Source organism: Falco punctatus (genome assembly GCF_963210335.1).
Source record: "Falco punctatus genome assembly, chromosome: 4".
Taxonomy (NCBI): Eukaryota; Metazoa; Chordata; class Aves; order Falconiformes; family Falconidae; genus Falco; species Falco punctatus.
This window is the reverse complement of record NC_137583.1, coordinates 65,544,232-65,560,028: the sequence shown is the minus strand read 5'-3', so window position 1 is coordinate 65,560,028 and position 15,797 is coordinate 65,544,232. Positions and strand designations below refer to the sequence as shown.

At 35.1% G+C, this 15,797-nt stretch overlaps 1 protein-coding gene across 4 annotated transcripts in view; it reads right to left on the bottom strand.

The window, feature by feature from the left end:
• Positions 1-15,797, bottom strand: part of CUL2 (cullin 2) — a 52,390-nt gene that overhangs the window by 12,043 nt on the left and 24,550 nt on the right. For 3 of the 4 annotated variants that reach the window (XM_080384335.1, XM_080384334.1, XM_080384336.1), the window contains exons 7-17: positions 14,145-14,231; positions 11,060-11,156; positions 10,855-10,965; positions 9,442-9,604; positions 8,158-8,282; positions 6,491-6,598; positions 4,272-4,331; positions 3,759-3,887; positions 3,564-3,650; positions 2,914-3,066; positions 2,441-2,518 (exon numbers count right to left, since the gene is read on the bottom strand). In XM_080384335.1, coding sequence (XP_080240461.1) covers positions 2,441-2,518; positions 2,914-3,066; positions 3,564-3,650; positions 3,759-3,887; positions 4,272-4,331; positions 6,491-6,598; positions 8,158-8,282; positions 9,442-9,604; positions 10,855-10,965; positions 11,060-11,156; positions 14,145-14,231 — 1,198 coding nt within the window. The remainder of the gene's footprint in view (positions 1-2,440; positions 2,519-2,913; positions 3,067-3,563; positions 3,651-3,758; positions 3,888-4,271; positions 4,332-6,490; positions 6,599-8,157; positions 8,283-9,441; positions 9,605-10,854; positions 10,966-11,059; positions 11,157-14,144; positions 14,232-15,797) is intronic. The other variant, XM_080384337.1, reaches the window with a different exon arrangement.

Sequence of the window (15,797 nt, the reverse complement as noted above, 5' to 3'; positions counted from 1 at the left end):
ACTTTCCAGAAAACTCTAGGAATGTAATTCCTAGAAGATTCTTTCAAAGGTGTATTTATGTACATGTAAATGTTGTTTTCACTAACGGAGAATAAGAGAAGGAGGGCATAAGTGATCTGCAGACTGTGATAAGAAAAATTAAATTTACACAGAAGCAGCAAAATCAATCTTATATTTTATATAACACACCATATTCCTGTCATTCCTGGAAACTAGCAGGTACATTCCTGGAAATGAGTGCGCAATAGAGAGTAAGAAAAAGCCCTAGGAGATGAAAGGAAGCAGTGGATTTTGAAGAACAATTAAAGATATTCCAGAACATTTTAAAAAAAATAAAATATCTTTTGAGGACATGGCTTCCAGCTTACTTATTCTGTGGGCTAAAATGATGCAGGAAAGTTACTCTGACATGAAGGAAAAAATAATTTCTCCAAAGACTAAAGTGAAAGTTTTCTGCAAGGCTTGTAAAAATCAAGATTTTATTTTAACATATGTAATACAAGAATCTGATCATTTTGCTTGTAAGGAGAAATATAAAAATGGGGATTTTTCAGTAGCATTCTAGTAGCTATGGCATTCTTTTGGCTGTCCTCTGAAAATGACTGAAATTTTGCTGAAAATCCAACAGAAAAATTCAAATATAAATCTTAATCATACATATTAGCCCTATAGCCAAGAGGAACAAATCTGACAATACTATGGGCAAGTGTCTGCTAAACCTTAGTTTTAGTATGTAAGGTTGGGTTTGTTTTTGTTGTTTGTTTTTGTTTTTTTTTTTAATAAAATCAGAGATTTTGCGTTCATACTTCCTATCCAAAAGAAAGAAAATATGGCTTGCAGACAAAACCTAATCTAAGGTCTAACTACTTTCTGGTAATGAGAAAAACTTAAGCAGATTCAAAGAACTATTCCTTAAAATGGGATCAAACCTCCCAAAACACCATGTAGCCAACACTCTGTACATATCAATTTGGCTTACTCTGACTTGCTCTGGCAACTCTGGTTAACATCGAAGGAAAATGCAAGAGGCAATTTTGACCTCTTTAAGAATCAGGTGTTTTTCCACACATAAGCTTACATAGTATCAAACCCAGTATTTATATACCATTCAAATAAATACGTAGTTATAGAAGCTCCAGCAGTCTCAGAGCCTGAAAAAGCTGTTAAACACTTTGCCCGGTTACAGAGGTACTCCCATACTTTGGAGTGCAATTGCAAGATGTTGTTTCCTTTCTAAATCCTGGCCAGAATCCTGAGAGAACTTTTTCTTCATGGGTCAAATGATGAAATCTGACAGTAAAGACTGACATTGTCAATCTTTCAAAGACTCCACAAGGTCATGTTCTGTTTCCTCATGGAATTATAATTTAGCACATTAATTCTAGCTAGGTGACACATGAGTACGTTTGCTCCTTTAAAGTGGCAGAACAGTGAAGTTAGGCAAGCAACCCAGACTCTGAGCTGCTTCTGATAGGCAAGTAGATAACAATATTCCAACTGAGGCACAACTGACAATACTCCTATTTTACAACCACTAACAGCAGCAAAATGTCATTAATCACCTTCTGTGGATCCCATAGTATGGGTTGGAAAGTAAATTATTACATTGCTATAGCCAACTGCCACTTAAGACACTGGAAATAAAAGCAGAATAAATAGTTCTAGTACTTAGTAGCAATACATGGAAAAGCTCCTTCACCACAGAAACAAAAATTTGTCATTATAATTTACATCAGACAGCAATTTAAGGTATAAAAACTGCTTTTAAAAAATCTGTTATGTCCAGTAATATGAAATTTTTATTGCCTAAAATGTATTTCACCATTAAATACACTTTAGCAAAGATCAACACACACATTCTGTATTTTAACGCAAACATTGTACACGTAACATTTGGAACACAATAATATAATAAACAGTAATAAAATATTGCATCTCTACAAAGCAAAAATAATGACAAAAAAAGAATATTTGACTAAAGTAAAACTTCTACTGCTTCGAGAATTCATAAAGAAGTTTGCACAAAGCTTGATTTTGAATGGCTCCTATGAAATACAGGACAAGAGACCTGTATGTGCATTTTAATCTGCTATTAAATCTGTTCAGATTTAGTATTAGAAACAAAATCATCTTTTATCTAAATATTAGGAATCTGTTTTAAAGCTAAGAAACAACCCAGTTCATTTGATTGTATTTATTATCTCCCTCATCAATCATGAAGTGTAGAAGACAGATGTGAAAAAAGAAAAGCTATGCAAATAGATACATAAATTCAGTAAGTCGTTTGGGCGACCCTTCCAAATTTCATATGGACTGCAAACAGGATAGCCATGATTAACAAATAAAATGAAGCAGCTCAGGTTTTTCTCTGTTGATGACCTTTTATTTGGAGTTATTTTACATTTTCCACACATTTACAAGAAGCCTCCTACTAACCTACCATCTGTACACTTTTTTCCAGTTCCTGAGGAATTGCAAATGTAGAAGAAGGAGCCTGAGTTAGAGGCCATGCACCAGCCTAAAGGTATTGGGAAAAATAAAAGCATTAACATTTTCATACAGCATATACATTAAGAAAAAAATAACACTATTGAACAGGTCTATAGTGTATACTATGTCATCAGACAACCACTTTAAACCAGGAGTTCTACCGCTCATTTTTTAACTCTCATTATGCATGCCCCACTGAGGTATTAATTCGAGACAAGAACACAAGGCATTTTACATCACTATTGTTTAGTGTGCTAGTGGGTTAATTTTCAAAAGAAACACTAGGAAAATAAATTATTCTACAATGATCACAAGGTGTCAGTTTCCATATGAGAAGTATTCCGTTAGAAAAATTGTTCGCTTGTTATCAAAACACAAAAATTAAGTACAAATAACTCAACAGTAATAAACATACATTAGTACCTGTAGAACATATATCTGAAAACTAATTCCCAAATCTATAATCGTGTCCTGGTTTTTGATGAAGTTGTTGAATTTATTGTTGAGATCAGCACTAACACTCATGTCTGTATACATCCGGTGGAGCTTGCTGGTAAATTCATAACCACAGGCTTGCTGTGAAGAAAGATTGTAACAGGTTTCACAGTGAAAACAGTACTTATTATATAATATTATGCCCATTCACTACCAAAAATATGAAAATCTAGTCAGCAGAAGTGTTGTTATAATATTTACAGAGAACATTAGTTACAATAGAAAACAAACATTATAAAAGAAAATTATCAGATTTATTTTAGTTTCACTTTCTGTACGTTGATTCATATGAACAATTATTTTATGAAATTGAAAGACAGAGCTAGTTTATGGTATTCCTTGACACTTCTATAATGTAAGCATGAATTATTTAAACACACTTAATAGAAGTACTCAAAATCTCATAAAAATCTCAAATGCCTAGGTGATAACTTGATCAAGAAATTAGTTTTTCTTTTCAGCTATTGGAAACAGGATCTACTGATTGCTATGTAATCTCTGGCACCCTCTGCTGCTCCCAGTCAACATTACATACACCTATGTACGTTTATTCTGCATTAGAAGAATTATTACATTACCTTTAGTTTATTAATCATGGCTTCTTCAGAATCCATAGACATAGACAAACCATGAATTAATCTTTTTGCCAACATTCTGGCATAGAACTGCATTTAAAAAAAAAATCAGATATGAGGATTTTCAAAAGCATAACCACATTATTCAAGTATACTTTAAACGCAACATTTTAACATTTTCTGAGTATCAGAAGTTACCTTTTGGAATACATCTTTGTCATCAATGTATTTGAAAACAGTAATGAAACTTGTAAGCTTGTCTTCTACTTCATTCTCTGTCATTCCTTTTGCTGACTTCTTCAACAAGTTGTCACAGTACTTGGCCAGCTCAAGTTAAAAAAAGAAAAACAAACCCAAACCTACTTGTCAAGCTTGAGAACAAATGTATGCCAAGGTATTCCAAACTTCTACACAAAAGTTAATACATGAAATAAGTCACAGCCTACAGTCTCATGTTCTATTACAAGGGCTGTATTCATAGGTAAACAATACATACTACATGCACAGAAAATACAAATTATTTATCAAAAATTACAATTGTACCAATTTTGCACACATACAAAACATGCATATAGGTTATTTATGACTGCTGAAATACACACCTGAGGCTGACTTAGTGTGAGAAACAGATATTCATGTGATGGGCCCTATGCCAATCTGTTTGACAGTTACACAAAATTGTTATTACTTTTTACAATAAGTATCACTTACCAACTCAGGTGCTTTGCAGATCGACTTGGGTTCCCTATAGTTAACTACTGATGTCAAAGCCTACATAGGAACACAGAGCAAAGAGGAAAAATGTAAATGACTTGAAACTTTTATGAAATTTGAAGAAATCAAAAATTGTTCAGGGCAAAAGTGATCTGAGAGCCTATAAAACTGAACTACACAAAAGGGAATCAAAAAAGAAGCAATGAATAGAAGTGTTTGAACTACTGCTCTCTGAGAATTTGTGTGCTGAAAATTTTTAAGTTGAGATTTAAGTAAAAGTGGAAAGAGTAAAGGAACAGAAGTTAATTGCAAAAAGCAGAAGAACAAATTAAGTTCTGAGTAGAAACTTAATTGTAGAAGTATGAAGATCTTGGTATACCACAATATATATGGTCCAAAAGTACAGATGGAAAGAAACTGAGGAATAATTGCAGATCAAGCAGTATACCAACAGCAGTTTACATGTAGAGCACATATCTTGAGCTGAAAAACATATGGTGTGCTCCCAACAGCAAAAATGGAAAGAACTTGCGGTTATTGGATTTTTCAATAAAGAGGAGAAAAAATATTGTTGAAAGTGGAAATTCAGAGCAGTGTAGTACAAAAAAATACCGTAGCTGAAGAAAACCTGAATATAATGAAAAAGAAAAGGAAGGAGAGAACAGCAGTTTAGAAATGGAAATAAACAGATACCAAAATAATTGAGATTTAGTTTAAAATGTTAATTTGTGTGATATGTAGTTTAGAAACTATACTGAACCGAAAATATTGCATGACCATAGTTCCTAGGAATTAATAGTTCCTTCTATGGAAGGAAACTATTATTGTAAAGAAGAACTGACAAGCAACTTTCTTGTACAATGCGTCAACATTTCAATTTTTGATAACAGGTCCCTAGAATCCCTGTGAGAAAGGAATGCATGACTTGACAAGAAACATGAAACTCTTTGAAGCTTAGAGCAGTCTTTTGCAATTACACTGGAGGCAACAATAGCAGTTTTTATATCCATGATGAAAAACTGACAGCAGATTAAGATTTTAAACATTTATTGTAATAAAGATCACTGAGGTGAAAAACTGATGTATTTAAGGAAAAAGTACGTTGCCTATGTGCCAGCAAACGCAGCTGTCAATCTCCTACTACTACACCTTCTGGTACATGACATTAATTACAACTGAGACAGAAATGTATTAGGGTACTGAAATAAGTGTATGTTTTGAAATACTAAAATATTTATTTTATCAATATCACAAATACAGATGGGTAAATACTATTGATGTTACCGGTATCTTCATCACTATGTCTTTCCAGATTCACCTTGGCTGAAAATTACCATGCTTAGACCATGACCCTAACTAAAAACTGCAATTACTGTAAATGCCACAAAAGAGCAATGAAATGTATGCACGCATACTATGAAAGGAAATCATAGATAGGATTAGTACTAAGTGCATTCTCTAGGAAAAAGATAAAAGGATATATGGGAAAGAATGTGAAATTAACAAATGGATTAGATCAAAACCAAGTACGTTTTAGGAGGAACCACTCAATCCCTCAAGAGCCCAGTCATGTGTTGCAGAATTTAACAACAACTAATATTACTATTATTATTATTTGTAACAATTAGAACTGTTATCTTAAATACCTTCATGGCATTTCAAAGAAAAGAGCAGCATGCCTCTCTCCCTCAACAGGCTTATTTAACTTTAAGTGCAGTTCTCTCCTGAAAAAACTTGCCCATTGTGACAGTGACTGAAGTAACGTAAGTTTCCAGATACTCTCTGTAGCTAACTTGCTTCAACTTGTAACAAAGATTCTAAGTAATACTAACAGCATTCAGAGTTCAAACATTATGGCAGCAAGCAAATTAAATTTCAAACACATGTTAAGAGTTACCAAACTTTCCAAACCCCACAATTTGTATATTTATTATCTGCACTTAATTCTACATTAAATGGGTCAGCTCCGTTTTTATGTTTTAATTATGGTGGACAGACCTTTCTTTCAGAAAACGTTTCAGTATTAGAATGGTTTCCTTTGACCATCTTTTCCCCTAACACCGGACTGTCTTTTGTACCACTGCATTTCTTAACTAGAAAAACTGCATAAGAACTCTATCTTTGAGTATGTGTTGATGCCCTGAAGAATTTTAGTGAGCCTGTAACAGGGTCCCATATTTTGTTGTCCAATGTTTTTTAACTTAGGTAAAAGTTACCTTGTCAAGGGCACTCATAAAGTGTTGATCACCATTCAAAACAGTATTGATGAGTTGAACAAATTTACTATGTACTTCCAAAACTGACTCCACAAACTGAGTTGGCATCTAAAAAAAAAGTAGATAAAACAGAAAGCAAGTTAATGAGAAAAGTAGTATTGCCTGCACACACAAGCATACCTACAGTAGTTGTACACCTTTCCCTAATTATTCTTTTTGATAAAAGTTAAAATCATATTGATTAAGTCTTTGAGAGGATTGATTCTGCATTGTTGTACACTTACACTACTGTGCTTCAGCATGTTTTGGAAATGAAAAGTCCTGCTACCAAACATAGGTTTGAGTCTATGCTGCTTTCGTGTTGTCTAATCTTTTCCACTATACCCTAAAATCCTTAGCCCTTTCAAAAGTCATTAACGCTAACATGGAAATACAGCAACGAAGCCAAAAAGCTCCTGAAATAAGTAAACTGTTGCTGCTTCCCCTACACACTGACTTAAAGACAAAAAAAACCCTTTGATTTTTCCCACGTAGGACAGTTATCAATCAAATCTAGTGCGCCACATTTCAGTGTAACATTTTGTATAGAAACAACTAATAAGAATTAGAGGCGGCCTTTACACAGACAAGCTGGCAGGCAGCAATGTAACAGTGTGCAAGGCACTGCCTGCATCACATGACTCCCCAAGTGCATTCTCAGGTCACACATTAAAAATGTTTTGAAGACAAAGTACTTAATCCACACAGTGGAACAAGTATTTCACATCTTTATCTACCTAAGTTTGTGAATTTTCATCATTCTCCTGGCTCTGCATTCACTTCCCTGTGTAGACACTGTTAGTTTGAAATTTGCAAATAACATGAAAGCAAACTATACTACTAGAGACTTCAGCCCATTTTCAGTATGCACACAGGAGTCATGGACAGAAAAGTAAGCACTCCTGGGCAATAAGAAAGGGAATTTACAACAGTTCATATCTACGTAGTATTATAGACAGAAACACTGGATGGCTGAAGTCACCATCCTAAAGTGAGCACAGATCTAGACAGTAAGATGTATACATGTACAAATGTAATGCCAAATTGTTTCTGAGCAGCAATGCTAGAGGAACAAAAATGGAATTGAGTAATTTAAATACATATGAACTGAAGAAAGTTTAACACACTTCAGTAAAATAATTAAGCTACAGTATTTTCAGGAATTACATGAAAATATGAGACTACAAAGCTATTAGTGAAAAACACCACACTGAAATCAAGACAGGATGTCAAGTCCTACAAATAACATATAATTAAACTAAATGGAATCATTGGTTTCTAACATACCAGAACAGCAAATGTCACTGACTTAGAGAAATTGAGGGAAAAAATACATACATGGAACAAAAGGACCCACTTGCCATGACAGCATTAAACAAACAACAATGAGAAATATCTAGCTGTAGTAGTTTCTGGTTAGATCACAACAATCAACTCTCAGGATAGATATGTGTTGCACAGCTAAGCGTGCTGATTAGAAGCTACAGTTTATCCATAATGTTCCAAACCAATTTCATATAGACAAAGTTAAAAAAAAAAAAAAACAGAATAGACTAAAAAGAAAAGGGTAAACATTTAATCAGTAATGTTAATCAAATAGGTAATTTCAGCTGCCTGAGAAAACTCACATTTTCCTGAGAAAGATTGCTGGTTGCTCTAAGGCCCTCATCACGGATATGGTTTTGTAGTTCCTGAATCATATGAGGTAAACCACTTGACACAGCACGAAGTAGAGTATACATATTTGCCATGTCTGTAACAGAGATACATTTTTATAGAATATGCTTAGAAACACTAAAAATCAACACTTAATTTAGTATCACAACTTCACACAGAACTTTTCAAAGACTGAAACATGACCAACTGTTTTGAAAAAAAAAATATTAACATACACTGGATCACTGACAAAAGCAAAAAGAAGGGGTAGGGCTAATATCAGTATTTACTGAGTACTGCCATTGTGACTACCTCACTCGTTCAGTATTGCTTATTTAGGAAAGACTCCAAGAGGAGAGGTAGGCTAGTATGGAAAAGTATTGTGCCAGTTTCTTTTAATCCTTGGCCTCCTTAAACCTCCCTTAGTACCAGCCAACCAAAATCAATTTAGCTATCATATTGACTTGACCACAGTTTTCCTCCAGTGGTGGCTTGAAATTTTTCTCAGGTTAGAAAAGCCATAAATAAGCAGCTGCTATTTTTATGGTTGGTGGTTTTTTGGCAAAAAAAAAAGGATCTCAGCTCTGATCAAATTTACAGAACTCTCTGGAAATTGAACACTTATTAGATACAATTTAACTGTGAAAAGTATTTTTTTTCACATAACGGATACTATCTTCCACACAAAAATAAACATTTTTTCAAGGTTAAGAGGTATGTAGTCATCGGGATGCATAATTTTTTTAGTTGGGCAGGGTATGTAATTCTAAGAGCATCTGCTTCTGTAAAAAGAATTTGGGAAGGGAGGTCACAAAAGATTCAGGACAATAAAAAGTGGCTACAAAAAGAAGCCAAAATACTTTATAATCCTGACCTGTCAAATGATGATGAAGGAATCTGTAAAGACAGAGCCACTGGTTTACAAATGAAAACACAAGCATAAAATATGATCAATTCTACAGGACACAGGACCTCAGTGTGTTTTTAAGCCGACTAAGACAAGGAAAGAGAAAGAGTATTGGCTGAAAGAAGAGTTGTTAACAGCAAAAAGGTTTTGACTTTGTATTTGGGAAAATGAAAATGAGTTACGTGGTAAAATTAAAATGTCATTCAGGGTTTAATTGGGCTTTCTAGATAAGTAACAGCTATTAGTTGAAAATGCTTAAGCACATAGGTCATTGAATAAAGATAGTAAATTGCAATGCTAAATGAATGACAAAACCCACTTCACGCTTTTTGTGACCATTGAGACTTACCACTTCTTTTCTCTTGTCTGATAATATTGTGACATTCTGCATGTAGAAACTGCAAGTGATCAGCTACCATTCTCTGTTGGCATTCATGAATCACTTTGCCATATGAGCTGGGATGCAAGTATTTCCGACACCGCATTTCTTCATCTTTTAATCTACCTAAAACCTACAGACAAGTGTTTAAACTGAGAGCTGATGAGATGCTAACAACCAATATAGAACCATGAACATACAACAGTTGTATGTATGTAGAATGAGATACATGAATAAGTAACAACGTTAAAGAACTTGTCCAGGATCCTGAAAGATTAGATTTGTTCTTTTGAATCAGGCTGTCACTGAATTAGTGCAATCTTCTGTTCTGAGTACTGACTAAGCTCAGTTACTACTCGATGTCTAATAGCACTCAATAGTTGTCACGATTTATTTCTCCCTTCAGCTTTGTAACAGGTCTTCCCCAATTTCTTCTACCATATTTACTCTTTTCTGAGAAGGTTTTACCACAATACCTGTTTATATAAGAATCACTTTACTGTTCCAAACCCATCTGCTTGTATGTAAACATCTGCTCAAAAGACACAGGAGTACATCTGAGCTACTAATAAAAACTCTCTTTATAACTTCAATGAGGGAAATAGGCATTATCATAAAATAAGTCATATGAAAACTGATTGAAAAGCACTTATATCCAGTAATTATAAGGGGAGCAGAGAAAGAGTAGTGCAGCTACAAACTGCTTATGATAGACAAAATGAATCTGCATTCATTTCTTTTGGTTTAATTGAAGTCTTAGCTTGTCCCTGAATTTTACCTCAGGTGTGCAACCATTAGCATATGCTCCTTATGGTTAAAAGTGATCTCACAGCCTTCTCCTCAACTCTTCCATCTTGTTAGTGTGGACAGTATAGCACCAATGATTGACTCCTAGTCCTGTATTAATCTTTGCCTTCTCAAGCAAGGTATAAGAACTACCAGTAATTTAATCACAACCTGCCTTTGTACACCACAAAAAAAGAAAATCCATCTCAGAGTATGTAATTTTTAACAATGCTCTGTAACAACTCTACTATGTAGTCTTCTTTAAGCATTACATTGATATACTACTACAAACAGAAGAAAAATAAGGAAGCAATACAGATCAACCTGATACATATTTTGGGGTTTGTCTTTATTTATTTCTACTTTTCACGCAATCGAGTTATCGTTTATTATGAAATATTTTGAAGCTGACAGTCCATCCATAGGCAAGGTTTGTAGTTTATACTCAGATTAACCATGCCAACAAAACGCATAGTTTAAACTGCATGAAAGCACACAAAAAAGAACAACTATGGGAACTATACAGGAAAACACGTATCATCAGTTAATTATAATACCAGATTTTAGTTATTACATGTGTACAGAAGAATCTCTTACCTTCTCCATGTATTGTGAGCAATTTGACTCTTGCAATAAATTTGAAGCTTCTTGTTTATAATACTCCCCTGTTTCATGCAGAAAAGGACACTCAAAAATTTCCTGATAAAACTAAAAAGGGAGATTTTTTTTTTTAGAGTACAAATAATGCATACACTAGATTAACATTCAAAATTACAAACGTAAATCAGAAACATGTATCTACCTTTAGGGGGAATTTTTTCTTATACTGTTCAACATGAACAAAGGAGTTAATAACCCCATGGATTACTTTCTGGTTTGGGTCTTCTCCACAGCGATCACTGAAATAGGCAAAGGAAATATTAATGAGAATATAGGTATCTAGTGTAACCCATCTAATAGCTGAATGAAATAAAATCAGATGAAAACATTTTCCAGTAAATTCCTCTGCTTAAATTGGCAAAATTGAAGAAGATTAATCTTAAAATAAAAAATGCACTCCTCTTTCTTTCCTATACTTTTAAATTGTTGAGAAAGCAATTCATAAACTATCATAAAAAGCATTTGCAGGTCATGAAATTTCCCAGTGTTTGCTAAGGATATAAGTATTCCAAATACTGTAAGCAAGTACTTGAATAGTTACAGTAAGTTACATCCAATTAAATATATTACCTTCAAACTCCCACCCCCTCCAAAAAAAAATTAAAATCATTTTTGCCAGCATCACACCAAGCAGCATACTATTTTATTATCTACTATTCAACATGTAGATATGAAGTGGAACAGATAACATACTTGGTGCAATGTCTCAATTTTTAATGATACACTGGAAAAGGAAAACTTTATGTCTTCCAGTTCATTCCAGCTTCTAATGAACAAGTTCAAATAAAGAAAATATTTGGTTGAAAACAAAAGTAATTGAAACAAGTGTTTTTACATGCTAAAAACATTAGTGTGTACTCCTTTGCAAAGACTGGAAGTAACAGACCCACACTCAGAGCAGCAGAGACTTTTAAAACATGAACTGTTCTAAAAAAGACTACTTGCACATACACTTTACAAAGTAAAAAATATTCCTTAACTCCTAAGGTGTTAAATAGGACTAAAAGATGATTTACAAAAGTATTTTTAAACATCAGCAGTTGTAATTTCAAAGGTTTTACTTTTTAACACACATGTGTACGTGTACATACATATATAGGGATAGAATAATAACTTCTACTTTACCCAGCCTGCACTGAAAAGACAAAACAAGTTCTCCATTAGAAACTTATGTTGGTATAAGAGAGTCAATTACTTGAGTGATTTAAAAAAAAAAAATAAAAAGGGAAAAAAAAGTAAAGCCAGAAAAAATACTTCAAACTCAAACATTACAATATATCCATCTAAGCTGGGGTGGAATAAGGGAAAAATAATTTTGCTAATTTAATTAATTTTGATTTGGAATTGATAAAAACTCCAGATGCCCATGAGCTAGGGAGATTTACCAGGACAGCCACGCCAGCAGTTACTAAATTACATACACCAGACCATATGTTCACAGCACTGTTAACGGTGTGTACTGCTTTTAAATACTACTGTGTCCTAAGATCCGAAAACTTAAGCTCATGATGGGTGGAAAGAACTAGCTCTCTAACAGATTACAAGCAGTCACTGTATGGTTTATGCAGCTTGGTCACCTGTTACAAGTGAGTTAACCTAATGGTAACTGCTCTAGCAGGGATGGTCTGATTTACACACACACACACACCCCGGGGGAAAGGAAGGTTTCCTCTGGCTGTGGTAGCTGGAACGACGGAATAAATTTGGGTTTGGGTACGTGTAATCACACCTTGTAATCTTGCCAGCATCCCTCTGCTGGGTCTGATTATATGATGGCAGAGGCAGCAGCAAGTCACAGAAGGGAATAAGTCTAATATCAGACCCAGCACCTGGACCCAGCTCCACCCTGGAGGGACCCAGGAGCATGATTAAGTTGCAGGATGTATGCAGCCGGTGAACACAGCACGATGTCATGGAGTGCAGGAAGCGATGTAACTAAAAGTTAAGCATATTACAAAACAGGGAACCATCCAGTCCACCTCTAGCACGTGGGCTGGACCTGGAAAGATACTGGTGACACAAACACAAGAAGCATTACTGTAATAACAGATGAAGACTCATATCCCCTCTGCTCGGTTCACAGGCCACTTCACAGACCTTAGCCCATGCAGATGCAGGAGGAGAAGGGGCAGCAAAGTCAGGCTTAAGGGATTCAAAGGTCAGTATATCATTAGGAAAAAGCTGTAAAAGTGCAAGAGGGAGACACTCCGTGGAAGAGCTGTAAGGGGGAAGACAGGCTTTTGAAGCAGAGGTCAACAGCATGAAGGCGATAGACGAAAAGGAAGACAGCACAGAACCAGCCTTGTCTGCTTTGGCAGCATATTCAGGTTTTTATTTACACCAATGGCACTCTGCTCCCAACAATTTTTAATGCAAATGGCTAGTTTCAACAAAATTTGACATAATTTTCAAGGATGACTTTCAGGAAAGCTATAGCAGTAAAAGCATCTCCCAAACTACGATGAGAGAAATTGGTGACCCCACCAAGGTGAAACTCTTAAGTCTGCATTTTCCTTCTTGGCAGTAGTCAGCAAGCAATACGGACACATACAGCTACAGAGCAGCTGCTGCACAGTGTGAAGCACGGATGTCACAGGACATCTTGGGAGGGTAGAAGGGAATGATGATGTTTGGTGGGGAATCTGGACAAAAAGATAAAGCACTAGAAACACAGGTTCCACTAATCTGGATGATGAGTTTCTTTTTTCAAAAGAAATGGAGAAAGCTACAGAAAACAAGCTCAAGGAAGTTGTGCCAGTTTATATTAACTCCATCTTGTTCCTGCCTTAAGAGTGAAGCTAACAGTGAAGTTTAATACTTATTGTACAGCGTACTTCTACAGCTCCATAAAACAGATTTAAAGTTTAAGACACAATAATAAATACTGTATTCACTGAGAAGATTTCATCATTCAGAAGAAGTGCTCTGCTGTGTCAGACTAATGGCCTATCAACACCACTTACCTACAGAATTCACTGTGAACTAGAAGAGCCCATTTTGAACACTTCCTAAAAAGTCAACTTCCAATAGCTTTCCTTCCAAACAAACGGTAGAAATAATTTATCAGCTTTGACAAGAACAGGGTCAGTTAGTTAGAAAGTGTTAGTTATCTTTACTAGAGAAGCCTCTCCTGGTTAGTCTGTTCTAATCACACTGTCATTTGAGATAGCACCTGAATAATTTCCAAATTATTTCTGTTTAAGAATTTCATAGATGAATTTTCTCACAATTCGAGATCTTGTCGGCTTCCTGTTGTGTTGAAACAAAAATGCCTAAGTTGATATTCAGCTTGCCTTGTAGGAGGAGTGCTTGGGCTAGAGGGAGGGGGAAGAAAGTGTGTTATATACAGAACTATATAAAAAGGAGTGCAGTCAGACACAGACAAGCTTAAGTGATTTACCAATTTTCTGCTGTTCAAGGTAACTAATCCTGCTCCCTTTGGCTCAGTCACAGGCCTCTGTATCTCTCTTGCATTGCTTTGGCACTCATCTAATGCTTTGCTGAACTGACTCATCATGCCAATCTAGAGAAATATTAACCAAGATGGTTTTCTGTCATATTAGCGGTTGCACTGCCTCACTAAGATGAGCACCAAATTCAGCACAAGAAAGTAGCAGAGCACAGCCTGCTCCTTTTTGGCATCAGCAAACTCTTAGATCAGTTTAGCCATCTTGTTCAGCTGAACCACAAGTCACTCTTGTAGTTCTTCACTGCCATATACCAAAAAAGCTTGTTGTCAATTGTAATGTATAGTGTATCACACAAGTTTGTAACTTCTAAAAAGTCAACGTGCTCAAGATTTTAGTCAGAATTCCAGTTAAATACATTGCTAAAATAAAACCTGAAAGCAAAATCTGTGGCTCTGCTCTCCCTAACTTTTCCAGTACAATAATAAACATGGTTTTATAGGCAACCAGTTGACAACAATGTTGGTTACCAACTCCACATATCGCCGTATACTAAACAAAATCTTCTGGTTAGAAGAAGTTCAACTGTTCCATCTATTTAAATTTCAATTTTTTTGTATAACATTTTAATAAATAGAACCATATGTACACTTAAGTACTACACAAGGCATCTAATCAAGAAGTTTCTAAGTATATACATGTATTAGTAATTTTATTAAGTTTTTTAGGTAATAATCTTCCCATGCATAATCTTGCACCTTTGGTAGATTTAACTCATTGATATCCACTTCTTCAAAGACCCTGATTAATTCCTGCATTGCTGAGCTCAATGCTAAAAGACTTTTAAGAGTTGTTTGCAGCAGCGTCTTTAACATTGCCTCTTACAAACTGTATTAACCAGTAGAATCACAGTAAAGGACAGCAAGAAGCCTACAGATACATGCAAAGACCATCTTCAGAATACCCATAGTAAGTCCTACATTTCATGATACCACGAAGAACAGCTATAATAAGAAGTCTCTCTTACATAGTTCACTACATGATATGCAGATCACAAAGTGGCTAGAACACAGTTAATATTGTTAGATGTGTATTTTGAGAAACGGAGTTGAATTAACTTTTGAGATCAAACAGAAGAATCCTTAATAACTGAGGGGGGGGGGAAATCCAGACCCAACCATTAGAGACAATGACTCACGTTTTATTTAGAACTTTCTAAATGGTTTAATAACAACATCAACTTGTTACAGGCTCAAGATCTAATAACCCACAGAGCCAGCGACAGTCTTGATCTAAATAACCTTGCGAGGTCTGTCATCAGCCTCAAGGTAAACACATACCATTACTTTTAAAAGGTATCGGATGTCTCTTGATAAAGGTTTTAACAGATTTCCACTCCCACCCACAAGTAAATATACAGATTGACCAAAATGAGTCTTCAGGGTCACCGTGCTCGATGTATCAAAGCAGAAT